We start from the raw sequence: 21856 nt of genomic DNA, 5'->3' as shown, positions 1-21856 counted from the left end.
CTGTTATGAGCTGCCTGTGTTTAGGCTTTAGCAGTGGAGTAGCTGAGCCACCTTCTTTGCAGAAGACAGAGTAGAGCTTAAGCCTCCAGCTCAGGCTCTTGTGCAGACTTGCTGGTGTGTTTGACTAGTTTTCTTACATGATAGTAAAGCATTTGTGCTGTGGGGTACCTTTACTGATGCTATCACTAAATGCCCTTGTCTGAGTTGCATTTCCACCATTTAGGGTAGAAGAAGTATGTAAGGTGCAATTTGTTCCTGTTATTGCATGTTGTGCATATTTTTAGTTTGAGGTGGTTTTATGTACTAGACCACTTAAAAGCTAGAAAACATGGAGACAGACAATGAATTTTTTTAATGTGTTTTCAGTATAACCATCTTTGGTGCCTCACAAAGACTGGGCTTCTGATACAAAACCACAAAAAGAAAAAAATTAAAAGCTTCAAAAAACCAAACCAAAACAAACCAAACAACCTACCAAAACCAAAAAAACTCCCTGAAATGTGTGCCTGTATACATTGTCCAGCTGCAGCACCCAGACAAATCAATGGATTGTGTCTTTTGGTTATGAATGATGCCTTGTTTCTATCCTTGAACCAGTGACACTGATGTTTCTCAGCTTTTGAGGGGGCTGTAATTGACTTTTGTTTTTGGTGGTAGTGGTTTGTGAGTTTTGGGATTTTTTTTTTTTTTGTATTTTAGAAGCAAACACTATAACCTTTTTCTTCAGTACATGCTCCTCTAGATATTTTTTTTCCTGAGGTCACAAAATGGGTAGGTGAAATAAAAGCACATATTGCTGAGTTTCTCTTCAACTCTTAAAAATTAATATGGAAAACTTGAACCTATTCATTTTACTCTTTGTATATGTGCATGACTTAACTAGCCCTCTGCCTTTAAGTAGTTGTAGTTGTTACAGTGCTGACAGGCAGCCAGAGAAGTAAAAGGGCTCTGCAGTAGTTAAGAGAACTGTGAAAATGTGAGTTTTTCTAAAATACTCTGTCATAAATCACTACTTTGAACATTAAAAGGAAGTTCAGTGTCTTTTTCTTAATATCTCCTCCCAAGTAAGGCTTATTGAAAATGGCTTTCAAACTTACTTTTCAACAGTTACAGAAGCTTGTGGTGTAATTGGAGTTTTGTGTGAAGGAATGTTGGTGGTTTATATAGCTCCATTTTATTAAAATACGTAAAAAGCCTTAACGATAACTTTCAGTGCCAGACAGCCTTTCCTCAGGTGTCCCGAATGAACCCCCCCACCACTTGAGATAACCAATGACCAGAGCATGGTTCTGCATCTTGTTTGTGTGAATTGTAGCATTGCATTCCTGCCTGGTACAGCTGGAGTAGGGGGTGTCTGTGTACATTGCAAGGAGACTTAATCACGCTTTCATAAATAAAAATCCTTTCACATGAGATTGTGATGCCCTGGATTTCACGAGTTACTGTCTTGAGTGTCCTCAATGTTTATGCTCTTGCTGTGCTGCAACCAGGTTAGTTCATTTAACCTTGCACTCTTCACATGGTTCAACTGGATGGGGTATATTCCTAAATCTGCCTCTTGCCCACTGCAGTTGTTCAAAAGCAGGAAATTTTGAACTATTTTGGAATGGGCCCCCAAGCGTTGTGAGAGGTTTTTACCTTTCCCTTGGCGCTGGATAAAGCGAGGCAGCAGTAAGGGTGCTTGCTGCCCTCTAATGTCCTGTTGTGGTGTTCGGCTCACTGCTGCAACACGCCGTCGGCCGGGCACAAATACACATTTAATTCATGGCGGCTGCTCTCCTAGGGGAGGTAGAACCGGGCAAACGAGACAGCTCATGCGCGGATGATTCAGCCCTACTTCTACCAAAGGTCCTTGTTTCCTTATCAAACCGTGAGCAAAGACAGAAGCAGTTCTATGCAAGGCGAGGCAGTAACGATAAAACTGCCTCACACCTGTAGCAGTAGTGTCTTAATGGCAGGTAGAAATGCTTCCTGGGAACCAGCTGACAGGCAGGGAGACCCAAAGAAAAAGCTGGGTGGGTTGTCATGTGGCATGAACAGGCTAGGTATATTGTAACTGCTTTTATTGTGTATGTCAGTTTCCCTTTGCAGTGGAATGTTTCTGTTCCCAATCTGGAATAGTAATAAAAACATAGATTATATCCATTAGTGTAGTGTGCATTCATTGTATGTAGTGGTATTTTGTTTCTCATTGTTTCTGGGCCTGCCTTTTAGTTGTGTTTTGGGTCCTCCTTTCCACATGCTGCTGGATCAAATGGGAAGCAATAAACAACTGGATTTTTCTGAGAATAATGTGCAGCATCTGGTACTTCAGCTGAAAGTTTGATACAAATGCTCATGTAAAAAGTGGAAAACTTTTTTTTTTTTTTTGGCAAAGCAATTTCTGAGAATATGTAATTAAAACTTATGAAAATGCTATTAGACAAAGTGTGAGGTGTTACATACTGAGATTTGGTTCATGGCCACCCTCATGTAACTGCTGGTGTTGGGAAAAGTGCTGACAGACCTTTAAAGATGGCAAGCCTCAACTGTTTAAGCTCCAAATATTTGACCTTTATTCAGATCTTTTTAAATGAGGATTTTCTGCTGAGCCAAATACCATGGCAGTACTTGCAGAACACTTGCTGGTTATCTGTAGGGCACATCAGAAATGCTTTGTGGGTTTTTTGTGGGATATTCTTTGTGCTGGATCCATGAGAGAAGTCCCTCATGCTGAAGCAATGACGCTGTTTAAGGGTTTGGCATTCTTAACACTCACTTTTTTTTTGGTTTTGTTTTCTCTGTCTGTGTTCCTATGGGCATTAAAACACTAAATGGCCATTACAGAAATGTTCCTTATACTCGCTGTGCTCCATCGCTTCACCCTGAGTTACCCGAGCTCCGCCTGAGAGCCGCCACGGAGGGGAGAGCTGGGGTAGGTGCGCACAAGGAACCAGAGAGCTTTGCCCTCGGATTCTTAGCCGTCTGTGGTGGCATTACTAAAAATACACTTTTAAATTACTCTTTCGTACACACACGTGGCTCCTTCCTTTGAGAAATGCTAAATTTCGCTGTGCCGTGCTTGGGGTTTGGCTGCGGCGTGGGGAGGGATGTGTTTGACTTCTGCACAGTCCGGGATATTTTTCCCGGCAGCTTCCGAGAGACCACTGTTCCCAGCCTACTGTTCCTCGTGATCCGTTGCAGTCCGTGCCACGGCTCTGGCGAAGAGGGGTCGATCGGCCCCAGCCGGCCGGGGCCGCTGCCGCCATCGCCGCCCGCCCCGGGTCCGCCGCGGGCTGCGGGCGCCACCTGGCGGCCGCCGGTGCTCCCTCACGCCGCCGTTGCGCCCTCAGGAGGAGCCGCTCCTGCGGGCACCGTGCCCAGCCCGCCGACCGAGGGAGGCAGCGGGAAATGATGATGGCAGCGAGCCCGAGCTAATTCTGAGACGAAGAAATAGAATTAGAGGAGGAAACGCCCCGCGTACGCCAGCATTCAGGGTGCTCTATCCCTGCGACTGAGACCCGGGCAGCGCCCGTCGGCTCTGAAGGAGCAGCCAGCGCTGTTCCCACAGCCTGCGGCAGCTGGCTGCTAGGAGCCTCCACTCCCGTCTAAACGGAATTAATTAAAGCACCAAGTTGTCTTCCCGACTGCTGCTCAGCCCCTGACCTGACTGTACTTTTCTAGAAGAAATCCTCGAATGCTCGAGATACCTTGATTTCCAAAGAGATGTTCTGGCCATCCTTGGCTATAAGATACACTTGCTGGCAAGAGGACAGGGCACACCAGCTGCCAAACCCCAGCAGACAAAGGCGAAAGATTTGAAACATTACTGACTGGTGATATTCCCACGTCTGGTGGCATCAGGCAGTGTGTGGGGCGGGACCAATGCTGTGGTGGCCACAGGACATGTTAGAAGTGCGGGCTCATGGCCGCAGCCCAGGGACCTCACAATGCTACAGTATGGGTTGCTCACAAACTCTTCCCCCATCACAATTAATGGTAATTTATTAATTGCAATTTATTTAATTGCAATTAATTGTGATTTAAGTGTCAACCAACCCACTGGTGCATGGGGACAGGAAAGAGAGCCCAGCAAGTCTGCTGAGGGCCTGTCCCATGTGGATGTGGCCAGCGGTGTGCCCAAGTGGCCAAGAATGACAATGGCATCCTGGCTTGTATGAGAAATTATGTGATCAGCAGAATTAGGGAAGTGATTGTCTCTTTGGGCACTGGTGAGGCCACACCTTGAGGGCTGTGTCTACTTCTGGGCCCCTCAGTCCAGGAAGAACGTTGAGGTGCTGCAGCATGTCCAGAGAAGGGCAGCACAGCTGGTGAAAAGTCTACAGGGTAAGTCCTATGAGGGGCAGCTGAGGGAGCTGGGGGTGTTTAGCCTGGAGAAAAGGAGGCTCAGAGGTGACCTTATCTACAACTACCTGAAAGGAGGGTGTAGCCAGGCTGAGGTCAGCCTCTTCTCCCAGGCAAATGGTGACAGGATGAGAGAACATAGCCTCAAGCTGCATTACGGGAGGTTTAGCTTTGACATTAGGAGGAATTTCTTTGCAGAAAAGGTGATTAAATATTGGAATGGACTGCCCAGGGAGGGTCTGTCCTAGGGGGTGTTTAAGAAAAGACTGGATATGACTCTCAGTGGTCTTGTTGATACAGGGGTGTTTGGTCACAGGTTGGACTCAGTGATCTCAGATATCTTTTCCAACCTAATTGATTTGGTGATTCTGTGATGCTGTGGTGAAGTTCCAGTCTTTGCTGTTTGAGCTGCTGGTGCCATGGGGCAGAAGTGGTTAGTGCTGCTGTGAGGAGTGACAGTACCACCCCCTTCACACAGAGGGCTGTTAGAAAGCTGCTGTGCAGAATATTTCAGATGAAGATGGGGAGCAGACACAACTTTTGTTTGGGCTCTTTTGTTCATGAACATACAAAGTTTTTCTTTCCTGGAAAAACCAGAATACTAGAGCATCCATGATGCTGGGTAGTCAATTACTCCCCCAGGCTTCCCACGGCCACCTCCTGGCTGCTGCCTCACCTTGTTCTCTTTGGGGACCCTTGTTGTTTCCCTTCCAAGCAGAGCGTGCAAACACCTCTTTGCCAGTCATGTTTAACCCCTCAGCTCCTGGGGAGTCAGAGAAATGGGTTTATTGCCAGCTGTCCTGGGGCTGACTCTGGGCCCAGGACAAATTGACAGCTGTTTTAATTTCTCTAATTGTCAGCATGTGCTTTGGGGAGCAGGGTGGGGGGTATTTTTGCTTTCTCTTGGTAGTGGGTGCACTTGTGTGTCCCTTAGCCCTGATAGAAGCCTGCCCATTGTGATGGAGTGTGTAGCAGCTCTTGCTGTCATAACTAGGAGGTTCATTTGTTGGGCTGAACAGAACCAGCTTGACAGACATTCCTTGGATGTGGCAAGCCTTCTATGCTGTCAGCTGCAGACTTTGCCCTGAGAGAGATGGCACTAGGTAAGTGTGTCTGTCTGTGTTTCAGGAATCAATGTTTTATGAAATGTTTTTAAGAGAACTGCAATTCACAAATAGTTCTTCATGGTGCTGTAATTTACTACGGATGTAGGCTAATATTGGCGTCTTAGAATCTTAGAAGGCTGATCTTCTTCCACTGTGTTTGAGAAAATATTTTACTCTTGTGTTACTCTTTTGAAGTATCTCAGGAAATCTGCTACAGCATTCAGTCTTGGTGCAAGACTGGTAGGCTTTTGGGTGAGTTTTAATGCTTTGTAGCACAGGTCCTCTCTGCATTTAGAGTATGTGAGCTTGTGTTGAAGTTGTTTGCAGTTAACTTAAATAGCTTGAAGCTCCCCTGGTTTAGCTTTATCATGCCCATGATCAGGTAAGTTCATGGGTGAGCAGTGATGTAGCAGTTTTGATAGCTTCTCTGCCAGGACAGCACAACCTAGCTAAAACACCTTCTCTTTTTCAAAACAATCTGGCTTGGGAGTCCCATTTCCTAACATTTCCTTTTCTGTGTGGGCAGCTGCAGCAGAGATGTACACAGAGCCCCAGCACAGTCACTAGTAGCAGCTTCTCCTGGGCACAGCTTCTCCTAACTCACAGCACACCCCAATGCCAGAGGCTGATGTTTTGCCTCTCTGGGTCTGGCAAAGCATCACCCACTGGTGAGCAGAGAGAACCGGGCTCATAGAAAGCATGAACCTACTGCCTTACAAACCTTTTGTGTTAAGCTGATTGTGTTTCTTGTTGATGAAATGAGATTGCCCTCATGTTTCTGTCTGGGATGTCCTGAATTAAAACCACGGTGTGTCACATATGCCTGGTCTGGTGGGGCTGGGACACCTGGTGGCCACACTGCAGTGTGAGGCTGTGCTGTCCTTGGGGGGGAATAGGTACAGCCCTGCCTTGGCCCATGAGCTGAGCCACCTGCACAGCAGCTGGTGGGTACCTGAGGGCAGGGTTACAGGCACAAAGACCTCGGCCTGCACAGCAGCAAGGGAGAGAACAGCTGAGGAGCAGGAAAACATTCAAAATGTGAACTTTCCAGAAGAAGGAAGGCTCTAAATTTAATACTTTACAGGATAACTGGGGAAAACCTGTTGTTACTTCTCCTCAGTTTTTCTTTCCTTTGACTTACAGCCTTTAATCCCTTGGAGAAAAAGTACAGGGAGTTAGCTGAAATGATTGTGTTGCTGTAGCTGTCACATTCCAATTTTCTTTTATGAAGTAAGATAAACCCAAAGCAGGAAGTTAAAATACTTAAACACAGAAAAGGCAGTTGTAACTCGTGCCGGTGATTCCCTGATTTTGTCTCCTTCTTTTGCTAGAGAATTGTGACCACAGCACAAAGCTGCTTGGCCCTTCTGAGATCTAGGAATGCTCCACTGGAACAGACTGCCAAAAGCCAGCTATTTTCCTGTTTATAGGTTTTCAGTTTATTAGCCTGAAGGCAAAAAAAAGTAATATGAAACCAAATAAGGTCAGGAAGGACCACATCAAAGGTTGAATGCAGAAATGTTTGATCATAAAATTAAAATATATATTATAATGCTTACATGTAGTAGGGGCTGTCAAAATTGATTGCTTGTGCAAGTTTGATTAGTCTTTTGCAACATAGTCAGTGCTAGGCTTTGCAGCCTTAATCATGTGGCTTTAGTGTAGTTTATGTAGAGATGACCATAAATGGTTCCTAAGGTCATCAGGCAGACAGGTCCTATCTGCATGGCTAAAGTATTCATTAAGAGTTTACCACAGTCTGTGTCTGGAAGTTTAAATATACACTTGAACTTAAGCTTAAGCTAAAGGGTGACTTAATATATGGTGAGTGACAACATTGAAAATCAAGAAAGGAAATTTTGGTAGCAGCCATCAAAGTAACCAAAGCTGCATGAGAGAGGAGTGTGACATGGGCTTAGTGGTTGGTACCTGAGACACCTTCTGTAATGACAGAATGTGTCATTAAGTGCTGGGTCTGTGGTGTTGATTAAATGGGTCTGTGCTTTTGCCTCCTTTGAGTTAGTCTTCAGTGGTACCTTGGATCAGTCTCAGAACTGTGAGGATGGTCTGATCCTATGCAGCAGTACTTGACAGGGGCCAAGGGAGCTCAGCTTTGGCACTCTGGCACAGATGTTCTGCAGGACACCTTATGGGGTCTTGATGGTGCTCCTGACCTGAGAAGAGGGACTACTGCCTGTTGGTGGGAATATCTCCTAAGAAATTACTGTGCCTAAAATCCACAATAGCTGGGGGAAGATCCAGAGGTGGTGATATAGAAGCTGGCTCTAAACATCTGTGGAGAAACTCCAGATTTTTGTACAGGAATAATTTTGTCAGGACTTTGACCTAGTGTGTGTTGTTTTGTAATTGTACTTTGACAGCGAATTAATGCTCCTCTTCACTGGGGAAGTCTTTGAGGCTCACTGGAACATAATCTAGCTCTACTGCTTAAAAGAAACCATGGAGGGCTCTGCTTTTTCTTTCAGGTTGTTAATCTCTTTGATGTAATGCATGATGGCACAGTAGTTGCACAGTTAACTGTGGCTTTCTGCTTTGGAATAACCCCACCAATTACACTATATAGAAAAGACAGATTAAATGTCTTGGGAGAGCATTTTACACAGCTGACATTTAGATGGCTGGAGGATGTTGAAGGTGACACTGGAAATGACGTGCCAAAACTCTGCTGATGTGGCCAGGAAGCTGAGGATACACTGGTAGCTGGGTGGAAGCTGGTGAAGGCACCTGAGGGACCCCTTTTCACCTCTGTGGAGCTGAACATTGCCAGAGGTGGAGACAGATGTGTCCCTCCACACAGAGCAGCAGAGAGATCTCATTGCCCACTCCCTGCCTGACCCCATGTAGTCTTTACAGCTCTGCTTGAATCCAAAGGTGTCTATTGTTGTCTGACAAAGCTTTCCAGTTCTGCTCATTGGAGCTGTTTCTGCTCCTTGGCTTTCCAGGTTTTGATTTGTAGCAGATATCAGCAGCATTGACTTCTGGCAGGCAGATGGAAAACTACATACCTTATGAAGTAAACATTGAGAGCTGTGAGCCACAGCCTGTGTGAATTTCACTGTGGAAAGAAAAAGGGTCAGACATGGAATGCAGGGTAAAAATAATGCTCAAAATCAGCATTTTTGAGCTAAATATTGCAGGTGTTTTGGGTCTTTTTTTGTTGGTTGGTTCTTTCTTTTGTTTGGTTGGTTTTGGATTTTTTTCCTATTCCAAGGAGTTACATGCTTTGCTTACATTTAAAAGTAAACTCCTAATGTTGCTTCCTAACACCCTACACAACAAAAGATACAAGGTGACATCATGGACAAGGATAAAGTTCCTTAAAAGTAAGCCTAAATTTTACCTGCAGCTGTTATTTCTATTTGAATTTGCAGGCATCTATTTCCCTTATTGTGAAGGTTTCTTTGCACCTGTTTTAAAATGCATTTGTTTCTTTTAGATTTGTGTGGGGTTGGCTTTTTTTTTTTTTTTTTTCGTGGCTTGTTTGCTTTTCTTTTCATGCTGGACAATTCCCCCTTGTCTGTTGCTGGGTGTTTGGCTGTTGTACTACAGGACAGTGACATCTGGGCCATAACCCTATGGACTTCTCTGGCCATGCCACATGACATGACAGCCTGGGTATCCTGTGAACCAGTCCTCTCTGAGAGTGGATTTCTTCTGTTGATGTTTTGTATTTGTGGATTTGATTAAAAATCTTGGTGTTGTGAATGTACAGTAGGGCTTTTCCTTGGCTAATGAATGCAGTGGTGTTGTGTGGGCGTGCAGTATTTCGGTATTGCATTTACTTGTGACGGCAGCAATAACACTTTCTCATTAACTATCTTCCGAAATCTAATTTCATGATGTCAAAAAGTTACTACTTTCATCTCACCAACATAACCCAAGTCCCTACCCCAGCATAACTCAAACGGTTGCTGGAAAAATGCACAATCTCTTGGTTTTTTAGTAGGTGAATAGGAATAAAATTATGAGCCTTTAAACTAAATAATAATTTTTTCCTTGTAGCCTGAGATCTGTTCAATCAATAATCTTTCTGCTAACTCTGGGGAGAATTTTAGTTGCCTCCATAAAATGTTTTAATTATTTAAAATCATAAAATATAAGTAGGTACAATTTGCTTGGAACTCATTAGGGAAATATATGAATAAGAAGCAAAGATAATGTTTGGTTCTGCAGTAATTTAAAGCAGTCTCTAAAATATGAAATCTAATCCTGGAAAGCAGTGACTTATCATCAATGTTTATTTTTCTTATAATCAGAGTAAATATTAAAGCAGCTAGTTATGTGCTTATACCTAGAGTATTGCACTGAGCCAAAAAGGAAGATAAATAACTTGTCTGAAATCCCCCATTCATTTCTCTCTTTTGCAGGTTTTATGTTTGCTCATTTCCTTTTTCAAAATATTGCTTTAGAAATTATTATAAAACAGGTGACTTAGAAACCATGAGTAGCTGCAAATGCATGAGGCCAATTTTGTGTGATTAGAATTATGCAGAGGTAATGCTTTATATTTGTGCAGAGCCTTTTCATCTAGTGCAGATCACTGGCACAATATGCAGCAGCAGAGAAATGGCACAGCCCTGGGAAAGGCTTAGCAGACCAGAGAGCAGAGCAAGTGATGAGTTAGGAAACAAAAGAATTTCTTCAAGCTTTTCTGAAGAAACTTCAGTGCTCACTGTGGCAGGAAATGCTCATTAGCAGCTCTTAGGTGTGCACAGAGGGAAAAATCAGCTTTGTCATTCTCTCACTCAGTACTTGTTTGGGATGACATCAGCAATCCCTTCCTGATGCTTCTTGTATTTGTGATTCCCACATTTTCATTCTGGGAAGGCCATGATAGTGCTGCCTCTCCCATTAAAATGGTAGGAGCATTAAAGTCAAACGTGCTGCAAACCACACAGAAATGGGCCCAGATCATTTGTGTGTGGGGTGCTTTAGATTATTCTGCTGTGTTGGTCCGGCTGTTCTTTGGAAGAAGGGATGGAACCACTCAGCATGGTCACCTTCCTCAAGGTAGTGCACAGCTGGTGACACAATGGAGGAGACCTGGGCACTTTCAGTAGATGGAACGGATAAAACCAAGCTGTATTAATCTCATCTAGTAGGGTCTTGTGGTTAACCCCAGCTAGCAACTAAGCCCCACACAGCTGCTCCCTCACTACCTCTGGTGCAACGGGGAGAGAATTGGAAGGGTAAAAGTGAGACAACTTGTAAGCTGAGATAAAGACATTTTTACAGCTTCTGCTTTGTTTATTAAACTAAGGAATTCATTTACCACTTCCCACCTGCAGGCAGGAAAGCCATCCCCAGGAAAGCAGGGCTCCATCACACGGAACTTGGGAAGACAAGCACCATCACTCTGAATGTCTCCCTTTCCTCCTTCTTCCCCCTCATTTTATATGCTGAGCATGATGCCATGTGGTATCCCTTCGGTCAGTTTGGGTCAGCAGGCCTGGCTCTCCCTTGTCCCAATTTTTCATGTATCCCCAGCCTGTTCCTTGGAGTAAGGAAAACATCAACACTGTTTCCAGCACAAACCCAAAACACAACCCTGTACTAGCTGCTATGAAAAAAATGAACTCTCTTCCAGCCCAACCCAGCACACAAGGAGCAAAATCTCTTAAAACAGTACTGATCTCTTAGCTTTTTTACTCCCATTGTGACCATTTAGGATTGATTTCTTCAAGTGATAAACAGAACATAAGCAGGGATGCAGCCAACTCTGTGCTACTACATCTTCAAAAACAAGCCAATTATGGCACTTGCTGCTGTTGCCACTCCAGTATCAAGATTGCAGTGCTTGAGATATGGCATATCCCTCAGATCTGAGCTGCAAAGGCTTCTGGGAACTTCTCATGCCTCAAAGAAAGGAGTTGGAATGAAGTTTATTTTCATGTTCCTTTTTCTGTGTCCTAAGGCCTTTGTCACAAGTTTGCTAATTGTGTTCCATGAGCAGCAATTCACAGAAAGTGCTGTCTGTGTGCAACGCAACTGAATTCAAATAGACTAAAACCACTTAAGTTTGTTAAAAGAAGGACTGACAGTGGTGTCAGAGGTTCAATAAATACCTGAAAGTTATGTTACACGCAGTAGCCCAGTTTTGCTTTAGACCATTGCTTTCTCTGGTAACATGAGAGACTTAGGATACTCCCTGCAATGTCCCTGCAGGATTAAAAGCTGTAGCATTGAAAATGCAGAACCGAGCCTTGAGCCCTGTGTCTACCCTTGGACAATGAGCTGGTTTTTTTGGGGCAGCCTTCTCTCAAGATTTCGGAGCATTCAGTCTCAGTCCTGCTCATTTAATTAGCTAGTAGAGATGCAAAGCCTACTCTTAAGGTCTTCAGTTCCCTTCCCTGTCACCCATGTAAATATCATACCATACCATTTTGAATGTGTCTTTGGAGCAGGGACTCAGTTACCTAACCAGCAGCTAGGATTACACGCTTTAATTCTCATAGTGGCTACTGGGAGTTACCACACTAAGGGGAATTATTTTTTCCATTGTTGCTCTCATTCCTTTCTGTTTAATGACCCATCCTTCAGCCCCATTTGCTTCTGAGCAAGTTCCAGCTGTACATTTGTCCCCTGTGCTGGCCCCTCTGGGATCCTCTCTTGCAAGCAGAAGGGATGTTGGTGTGGCAGGGCTGGGAGGGCTTGGGCAACAGCTGGGCCCACGGGTCAGCTGTTCTCCAGGGGCAGAAAACCCTGAGCCTCTACAGCGCGAGCAGTAGCTCAGGCAGGTGTATTACCTGAGAGGGGTGAGCACACCCAGCAGACCCACGAGCTTCCATACATGGTGTCTCCATCAGAGAGAGACAAAGACTTGGCATTGCATTAGTGGGTGGCCCATTCCCATCAGCTAATGGAAGTCTAATTTCTCATCGCCCCACAAATTCCTCATAGCTGATTCGCCACTTGAATTAAACCATGATTATATATTATCAGCAGTCATTTCATAGTAAGGTTGAAGGATCAAATGCAGTTAGCAGTGATGAATTCCAGATGTGCAGGACAGAAGCCTGAAGAGAAGGCCAGTTTCTGAGTAACTACAAGATAGAGTAATGTATTCTAAATATTTGATTCAATTAAGCTGCCTTCTGCTCTTTGTTTCCGCTTACAGATGGCTCATCAATCTATAGTTCAGGGACACATTGCTATTCTTTCTAATGGTAATTAGGTGATCAGGATGGAGACAGGTTTGATGAAATACTCACATTATGATCTGCATATTTAAAGTGGAACAGAGCCCAAAGCAGAAGCAAAATGATAGCTGGCTGCTGCACATGGCTTTAGCCTCAGGCACTTGATAGGTCTTCCTCTAGCATAGGTAATGGGGACTTTGCTAGTTCCCACCACAGAATGAATAGTTATTTTTTAATCATTCAACTATGAGTGTCTGTATCTGGTTTTGAATGTTGCTAAACTCTAGTTTCTTGCAAAAATACTCATGATGCTTGTCCATTTTTGGTTCAGCTTCACTTGGAGGGTTCTTGCAACCTGGAAAGTAGTAGTAAAACAGTTGCAGAGTCTGTGACTGATCTCCCAATGACTTCTCCATGTTTGGGAAAGGCCACCGTGGTACTTTTGGGGCAGGGTATGTATTCTTAACAGTTTCTAGCTTGCTCATGTTTATCAGCCTCTAGCTTCTGAAAGCAGGAAATTTCAGAAGATACCCCTGCTGTTAAAGTGTCCCATTTTGTGTTTTTAACCCTTAGGATTCTTTTGGTATCTACTGACAAAATAAAACTGTAAAGTAGAACATGGTCAGAAGCTCTGTATGCAAATGTGTTTCTTTTAACCACCACAGAATGAATAGTTATTTTTTAATCATTCAACTATGAGTGTCTGTATCTGGTTTTGAATGTTGCTAAACTCTAGTTTCTTGCAAAAATACTCATGATGCTTGTCCATTTTTGGTTCAGCTTCACTTGGAGGGTTCTTGCAACCTGGAAAGTAGTAGTAAAACAGTTGCAGAGTCTGTGACTGATCTCCCAATGACTTCTCCATGTTTGGGAAAGGCCACCGTGGTACTTTTGGGGCAGGGTATGTATTCTTAACAGTTTCTAGCTTGCTCATGTTTATCAGCCTCTAGCTTCTGAAAGCAGGAAATTTCAGAAGATACCCCTGCTGTTAAAGTGTCCCATTTTGTGTTTTTAACCCTTAGGATTCTTTTGGTATCTACTGACAAAATAAAACTGTAAAGTAGAACATGGTCAGAAGCTCTGTATGCAAATCTGTAACTCCTTTAGCCACTCCATCTGAGAGCTGTTATAGCCACTAAGAATTTAATAAGGTGTCATTTCTTTTATGCAGAGAAGAAATTTGAGGAGTGCAGAGGTTTGAAGCTCTGAGGGCAAATCTGTACTCAGAAAAATAAATTGGGCAAACCATGCCCTATTTAAATTCTCATTTAAGGGCAACACACACCTTGTCCTGGCCTTCTCCCAGACATGGATTTTGCAGTCACTCCTCAATTAAGCAGATCCTGATATGCTTTGCTGAATCAGGGTTTTAAGCGGAAGTGACAGAAATAGAATTGAGATCTTTTCAGTCATAACCCTGCTCTGAAGCCATCAGGCAATGCTTCCTTCCTTCATTGCTCTCCACCGCAGTGGGAGCAATGCTATGGGGAGTGTCTGAGACAGGCAAGAGCCATGCTCTGAACTTCTGCCCCTTACCAGAACCCAAGCCACCCAGCTGAAATTTCAAAAATATAAGCCAAGTATACAGTCTTCAACATTCTGAGACTTGAAATTTTTGTCCCCCAGTGCCTCAAGTCATTCAACTGTTTAAGCAAATGGATTAAGTATTCTCCTAGTTCTGATACAGCTTCCCTTCAGGATGTCAACAAAACCGAACATCTCTTTCCTCTACACATATGATACCCAGTGTTATCAGTCCCCCAAAAAAGTTACCAGTGAAGCTTTTGCCTGTAAAATCCTGTTTCAGTTCCTTATTTAATCAATTTTTATCTGTACTGAAGAATTGCGGGCTGAAATTTTGTTACATGCTGCCTAGGGCAGGGAATCTCTGTTTGCAGTAACAGTTTGAATAGCCAGTTCACAGAAATATTGCATCCTCATACAATCACAATCCTTCCGTAGGCTTGCCACCAATACTCTGTGCTTGCATTTTTCTAGGAAACAAGCATTTAGCAAGTTGCTTCTTTGAGGTGGCAAGGGGGAGGGATGCAGGAAAGAGGGAGAATTGTTTTGGTTTACTTCTTGCCCACTTGCTTTTCCTCATACTGACTTAAAAAAATCTATCTGCGCTGTTACCTAGGTTAAAGAAATCCAGTTGTGCAAAAAAGTTTTAGAGAATAAAGACATTGTATTGTGAATACGGTTTGTCCTCTGGCAAGCTTTTAAAAGCATTTTTTTTTTCAGATGATGTCTTTTTGAGGCTTGTTCTGTAGTACCCTTCAAAGATAAGGAATGACTTAGAATATTTTTAGTCTGAGAAGGCTAGCAATCTTCTTGATGTCATTTCATTAAAAATCCATTTTTCTATTATGGCTATAAACACTAGTAAACTGCACTTCTTTTCCTTTTGGTGGTACTGACCGATTATTCCGCCGCTCAAGAGGCTCTTCTAGGACAGAAAATCACTTTGTTGCATTGAGGCACTTGGACAATCTATAGAGGGGGATTTTTTCAACCACTGTCTTACAAGGACAATTTCACATAAGTTTATTTCCTTTATTACAATTGAAGTAAGATACCATAGTAGATCTCATAATAAATCTCTCTTCTCTACTTAGCTGCCCTTAGGATCCAGCTGCTCCTGAAGTCTACTTTCCCAGGCTATGCTATCCAGTGGAGTTATAAGTTAAATTGAATTTTTGATACTGTTCCATCTCAATTTTTCCTGATGATTTGATTGATATTTCTCATCTGCTGGGCTTCCTCGAGTTACAACTTGAATGCTAATGTGACTCCATCTCCCACTGGGAGCATGCTGATATTGACACGTGCATCTCTGAGAAGCTTCTCATTGAGGCGGTGGATGCTCTGCGCTGCCAAGTCATCCTTCCTTGGTTTTAGCACCTTTCCATTCCAAAAGACCTATTAAAAAAAGAAATATGATGCACATCCTTTGTTCTAATATGGTCCTTGGACAACAAAGGAAGCTTTGGAAAAGTTCCTGCGTATTTCTTAGACATAGATATTATTTGTTATATTTCAGACGTATAATAGTCTCTGACATGGAACTCTCAAAAGTAAGTGGGATTGAGAGTCCACCGAACTTGCTAATTGTACTTCTACTATAGATTTGAAGCCAAAACAAAAAAAAATGTATTTAAATATAGGTTTTTTTAAGAGCCCTATTTGGCTGCCACCATAACCCCAAAGGTGCCTGAAGTTTAATATCCTTTGTTTCTTGTAAAAGTAGTTAATTGATAACTTATTAATAGTTACTGATTACAAGTGCTACTTTTGATCTTGTGTAAGTACTGTACATACTATAAATGCACTACAAGACAAACGAGAATAATACAGAGCATTCTCTGTAATGAATAACAAAAAAATTCTATGTTTTCTATTAGTGTTTTATATAGCTTAATTAAAGAGTTTATGTTGAATTTTCTTTTTGATTGTGCTATGTGTAACTGCCTGTGCATTACCATCAGAACTGCAGTACTTACATTATCGATAGCTATTATTCCCCCTTTCTTTATGAGGCGCAAGCATTTTTCATAGTACTCATTGTAGCTTTCTTTATCGGCATCAATGAAAGCAAAGTCAAAGGTTTCCACTTCTCCATTGGCCAACAGTTCATCTAGATGAGCAACACAGTGAGCTGTTATATCCTGGTTAGTGCTGTGTAGGAGGAAGTAATTCATTTGTGTCAAAGCTCTCATTAAATGTTTTCTGCTGCCTTCACCAGGCAGCCTGTTCCTCCACAGGTAATTACTAGAAAAGCTTATCCCACAGAAACCAATCTAGACATTATGTATGCCATAAAACACGCAGTTACTGAGGTCTGCATGCTTAGGAGTTTGTGGAATAGCTCCAAACCTGAAGGATACAGCTGGGACTGCTGAAAGGTACAGCAAAAACAAGTCAAGCACTTTGAAACTGGACATACTCTACACCTTCAGCTTTTTTTTTCAGCTGAGAACTGTTTTCTGGAGTGGATTAGAATTTTTCTCACTTTATGAAAAGGTTCTAAATGCTAATCTCTCCTTGGAGATCAAGTGCCATGATACAGGTCATGAACAAACCCTGTCAGAGATATTTGCAGCAAATAACTACTGTAAGTAGTTCCTCTCTGAGCCAAGGCAAGTAGAATTCAGTTTTAAGTTCTCCTAGACAGATTTCTTGACTGAGAATTCCAAATTGCCAGTTTCAGAGGAGGTGATTTCTGTCTCCTAAGGTCCTCTGCCACCGCTTTAACCTGCCCTTAGCTGTCAGCAGATCTTTTTGTCTGAACCAATGCCTGGACAAAGCTTTGCTTTGATAGACTTCAAGGAGTGTGCATACCAGCAAACTGCTTATATTTGCCTCTTTAGAAAGGATGGATTTGAAAGCAATACAAGGTTATTTGGTGGATCTGGGGATCCACCAAATACCTTTGCTGGAAACCTTCTGCATCCAACAATCCTAGAAAATGTCTTGCATTTTCAAAACATTTATTAGTATTTCCTCTGCCCCATATTTTCTCTTTCCTTGAATGAGATAAGTCATTGCCTCACTAATGGCCTTGCATGCTTTTGGAACATCCTAAATTTGAACTTCTCTGAACACAATTCAGCCTAAGTTATATACTGGCTTCTGAATTTTTTTTGCACCTCAGCCCTTTCAGGGTACTCTTCCTCTCTTAACAGAGGAATACTTGCTCAGAATGGACAATGCTAAGAGAAATTTGGCTTTGATTAATCTGTTTTCATCAGCTTTCCAAAAGCAGCTGACAATAGTATTTGATAAATTAAACGAAGTGATGGACAGGGCAGGCGAGTGACCAGTACAGCCCACAACACAGGACAAGCATTTTCTTCCTCTCTACTAGTAGGTAGCAAATCTGTGAACTCCTAGATTCTTACTTTTTAATATAAGAGAAGCTGCCTCCCTCTTAGCAAAAGGGATCACATTCAGAACCATATTTGGTCTTAAATTTCATCACTATTGTATCCCTCTTCTATTTCTAGGGAAGGGGAAACAATCTGTTATTTCAGGATACTTACCAAGTGTTTGAATTGCTGGCTTAATCCGCAAGTCAATTTTATGCTCTACTCCTGCCTAAGATGAAAAAGAACAAAAGTGTTGATAAAAATGGTCAAGAAATAACCTGTTAGTATGCTGTATTCAGGGAGTGACTGGGGTTCAGATAGTTTTCCTATTATTTCTAGGTGCCAAACACCACTTATTTTTCTTCCCAAACAGAACTCTGTCAGCCTCCTTTAATGCTAAAAATATTTCTGTGCGAATTTGCAAGTCTAAAATAACAAAATCTCTTCACATGTAAAGGCACTTGTCCCCACTGTGTACAGGAGAAGCTGCTTACCTCCTTCCACAGTGGCCTTCCAATTTTGGCATAGTCCTCATTTACATCACAGGCAATAACTTGGCCATTATCTGGCAGGACAAGTGCCATACTCAAGGCATTATAACCTGTGAACACACCTAGGAAAATCATAAGAGACATCAACACTTCTTGTATTGTGGAAAAAGGGTTACAGGGCTCTCTTTAGGAATAAGAACCCCAAAGGAATCAAGGAGGGCAATTTGTTAATAGACAGTAAATATTTTTCATTCTTTCTTCCATTTTAATATAATAGTAGGTTGAGAAGTTTTTTTTTTTTTTTAGCAAACTTAAATGTTAGCTTTTTCCAAAAGGCTCATAGACAAACAAGGCAGAGTCTGGTCTTGAATGTGTAACTCAGAGAGACTGGATGAGCAGCAATATACCAGGGAATTGTAACAGCCAGGCCAAGAATGAAGATGGTGGGAACTCATACCTGGCTGCTCAGCATCAGCCTGTCTTTTAGGACATCCTGGTAATATAGGTGTGTCAAGCAAAGTGGATTTGATACAGGGCCTGTGCAGCAAAATATCGTCTTCTAGCAAGGTGATAGAGGAAGGACAGAATATATACTCTGTCCTGCAACTGTTGAAGACTCAAGAGATCTGTTTAGCTCACTTTTTCAGATTGCCTCAGAATGGATGAGCCATCCGTGCTGATGCCAGAACTACTTAATGCAGTTAGACAAAGTGGCAACCAAGTGTAAATCAGACACTCCTTTTCATGCTGTAGTTTGCCCACCTGTTTTTTAACAGTTATGCAGTACCTTCCTGTATTTGGATATTTTATATTAAACATGGCTGTATTTTGGGAATGATAGTCAAGAGTTTTATTTTACTACGAAGTGACACTCTTACCTATTTCAATAACTTTCTTGGCTTTAATGAGTTTGAGCAAATTTGCCATAAGCTGAGCCTGCTCACAGGACACCATCATTCTGCCCCGGGGATGATCAGCAGTGAGCTAGGAAAGGGGAAAAAACCAAAACCATGTCACATCAAACAAAAACCAAATCTATCAAACCAATATCCTAAAGAAAAAATCCCAGTGAAACTCCAGGAAAAACAGACACCTCTGTCTTCTCATTCTAGATTACTCTGTGAATGGAGCTAGATGGAGCCATCTATGAGCCATAAATTGGCTTGAATTTGACTATAAGTAAGGAGGATGTTAAGTGTGTCATAAGCAGAGGATATTCAAAGCAGTAATATGCTCCAAAATTACTATGGCTGTGGCAAACCCAGCAATCTTTGTAACTAAACAAAGAATCATAGGCGAACTTTCACTGTAAAAGTCCTTTATTTCTGTGCATTTGCACAAACAGATACACTTGCTTTAAGATGTGTAGAATGCTTTAATGAACTGCTAGGTTCTTGTCTGCCAAAGGTCAGACCACGTAGTCCAGGCCACACAGTGCAAACCTGGAGAATCTGTGCCCATCCCAGGGTGGAAGGGCTCTTGGTACTAAGGAATGGGGCAATGGGAGAAGCAGGGCTGTGCCATGACAGCTGAAGAGAAAGTATATCTTCCTATTTCCTTTCTTCTCCTTTCTAGGGATCATTCCAATCAACCTGTTCCAGCAGTTAGCATTTGATTTCTTTTATACAAGAACAGTCTGTCTCACCTGAAATGACTCAAATCTGAGTCAGGATGTCTGGTCTCATTTCTGACACTGGAGCCTGATGGAAGACATCACCTCTCTGAGCTACAGGTTCCTTATATGCCAACCAAAGTGAACAGAAGTAATTTTTTCAAGTCCAAATCAAGTGCAGCCCTAACACATGGCCTTGGAGCCGAGGATAGAAAGACATGTCTAAAATATATGCCAATACTATTAAATAGTCATGTAGGTAGCCCTGAACATAGAAGTCTGGGTATTACCAGTTTAAAAAACCCCTCTAGTGGGTATGCAAGTAAGATGGAGCAAGGAAATGTGACCAGGATGCCAGCAGTTCAGGAGGAGGTGTGGGCGATACTGACCAGACGCAGCTTCTTTAGAATTGGATGTTCCCGCAAGGAGTGATCCAGTATGTACTGCCGGAGAGGACTATTCTTCCCCATCATACCACTCGGGGTCCCAAAAATGAAAGAAGGGTATCTTTTACCTATCAAACAATAAGTAATAAGAACTTTTATACTTTTCAGTTATTGCCATTTTAAATAAAGTGAACACTGAAGTATTACTAAAGGTTGAAAAGTTCTCCTCTGTAAAACAGCCATGAAAATGGAAAATGCAACATAGCTGGACAAGCAGGTGGACTGTAATTTTTTTCCCCTTCTCCTTTTTAGCCTCTAAGATGTCCAGTCCAGGCCTCGAAAGGCTGAAAGGGGAAGGCTTCAGAACTGTATTGTTCAGTGGCCAATGTGATGGTTACACACTGCCATAAACTTACAGGAAAAGTAACCCCATCAAAACTCAAAGGGCAAGTTTAAAGAGATACATGAATGACATGCACAATTTTCTCAGTCTGTGCTCCTTCTTTTGCAGATGAACACACGCCACCAGGTTTTAGCCCCATCAGCTGATGGTTCTTCTCAAACCCTGTGCTCTCCTCATGACACTGTCCTACCCTCCAGCCAGGGGAAACGTGGTATTGCAAAATGCCTTGTTTAGTGTGAAACCAGTAAGCAGACAAAGTAAGAGCTGAAAGTTGAAGTTTTAGTACATGTCTATTTAAATACAGGACTGAATGCAGCTTTCATGCCCAATGTTTCTTTTACCAAACAGATTAACTATTTTGAAGAAATAACAACAAATTCATTTCCACATCTCCTGGTAGTTGTTTGCTACGACAGAACACTTTTATTTCGAGGGGTTTATTTTCTGTTAATGATTCTACTTTACAGACGATCACGCCAAGATATAGATTATTTCAACAACTTGCCTTAAATCAAAGATTAAGCAAGTGCCCGCGTTACAAACCCAACACCAGTCTTCTTCCCCTCCTGGATCATGGGCTCGTTCCGTTCTTCCCGGGGAATGAAAGCGAAACTGCTACCAGAACAATGCCGTGCCCAAGGACCACACCCCGGCCCTTCCGGGCTGGCCAAACGAATGCAGGCGGGGGACCGGGCGGGGAGCGTGTCCTCGCTTTTACCGGACCTTGGCCCGGCCCCACACTGCCGGATTACAGGGAGCGGCTTGGACTCTTAAGAACATCATTTTATTTACTGCAGCAGCTCAGCAAAATAAATCTCTGCCCGCAGAGCAGCCCCAAGGGGTCTGCTCCCCGACGGGCCGCCAGGCTGCACCCGGGACTCCTGCCCGCCCTGGGAGGGACCTGCCGGGCGCCGGTGGGGACACGAGGAAGGCGCAGCCTTCACGTCTCCGTGTATGTGGCAGGGCTTGGGGGGGCGCCGCTTACCTGCAAGCATACCCGTGGCAAAGGCGACCCCCAGCATCGCCGTCCCGACGGCCACTTCTTTGGGCACGCTGAGAAGCGGCATTTTGGAGCCGGGAGCGAGGGCAGCGGCGCCGCCGGGTCACGCGCGGCGCTGGGCGGTGCGGCGCGCTCCGCCTGCCCGGGAGGGCGGGGCCGCGCTGCCCGTGGTGGCGGCCCGGCGGCTTCCCTTCGTCTTGGTGGCTCCTGGGGTCCCGATTCCAGGCGTGCCGGATGCTGGGCTCGGCTCGGGCGGCCAGAGGGTGGGTCCCCCGCGGGAGGTGTGCGCCTTTCTCTCTGCGCCTTTCTCTCAGTGACGTACTCGGTTGTGGTGCGTAAAGTGACAAAGACAGCACCCGGGGTTAGTGCCACCACCTCCTCAGAGGCTTGTTCTGGTACAGCTTCACTGTAGTCTTCGTTTTAAAACACACCCAAATGTCGTGTGCTCGTAATGGGCTCTCGTGGAGGAGCTTTTCACAGAGATAT

At 43.4% G+C, this 21856-nt stretch overlaps 1 protein-coding gene across 1 annotated transcript; it reads right to left on the bottom strand.

The window, feature by feature from the left end:
• Window positions 1-15152: 15152 nt before the first annotated feature.
• Window positions 15153-21492, bottom strand: COMTD1 (catechol-O-methyltransferase domain containing 1). Its single transcript, XM_041404947.1, has 7 exons — window positions 21356-21492; window positions 19971-20095; window positions 18848-18953; window positions 17973-18091; window positions 17653-17707; window positions 16114-16247; window positions 15153-15532 (listed from the first exon to the last, which is right to left on the bottom strand). The coding sequence occupies exons 1-7, from the start codon at window positions 21435-21437 to the stop codon at window positions 15380-15382; spliced, it is 774 nt and encodes a 257-aa protein (XP_041260881.1). The 5' UTR covers window positions 21438-21492; the 3' UTR covers window positions 15153-15379.
• Window positions 21493-21856: the final 364 nt, after the last annotated feature.

The sequence above is a fragment of the Onychostruthus taczanowskii genome, unplaced genomic scaffold (assembly GCF_017590055.1).
Source record: "Onychostruthus taczanowskii isolate IOZ18803 unplaced genomic scaffold, ASM1759005v1 scaffold22, whole genome shotgun sequence".
NCBI classification, from domain to species: domain Eukaryota; kingdom Metazoa; phylum Chordata; class Aves; order Passeriformes; family Passeridae; genus Onychostruthus; species Onychostruthus taczanowskii.
The sequence above is the reverse complement of the archived record's forward strand: the minus strand, read 5'-3'. Positions and strand labels throughout refer to the sequence as shown.

Bases quoted from the DNA above. Each gene is read 5' to 3' on its own strand.
- COMTD1 (XM_041404947.1), bottom strand. From the start codon at position 21,437: ATGCCGCTTCTCAGCGTGCCCAAAGAAGTGGCCGTCGGGACGGCGATG. The intron at 20,096-21,355 runs GTAAGCGGCGCC...ATTGTTTGATAG, and splicing joins TGCCACGGGTATGCTTGCAG to GTAAAAGATACCCTTCTTTC. The intron at 15,533-16,113 runs GTAAGTACTGCA...TTTTTTTAATAG, and splicing joins GAATAATAGCTATCGATAAT to GTCTTTTGGAATGGAAAGGT.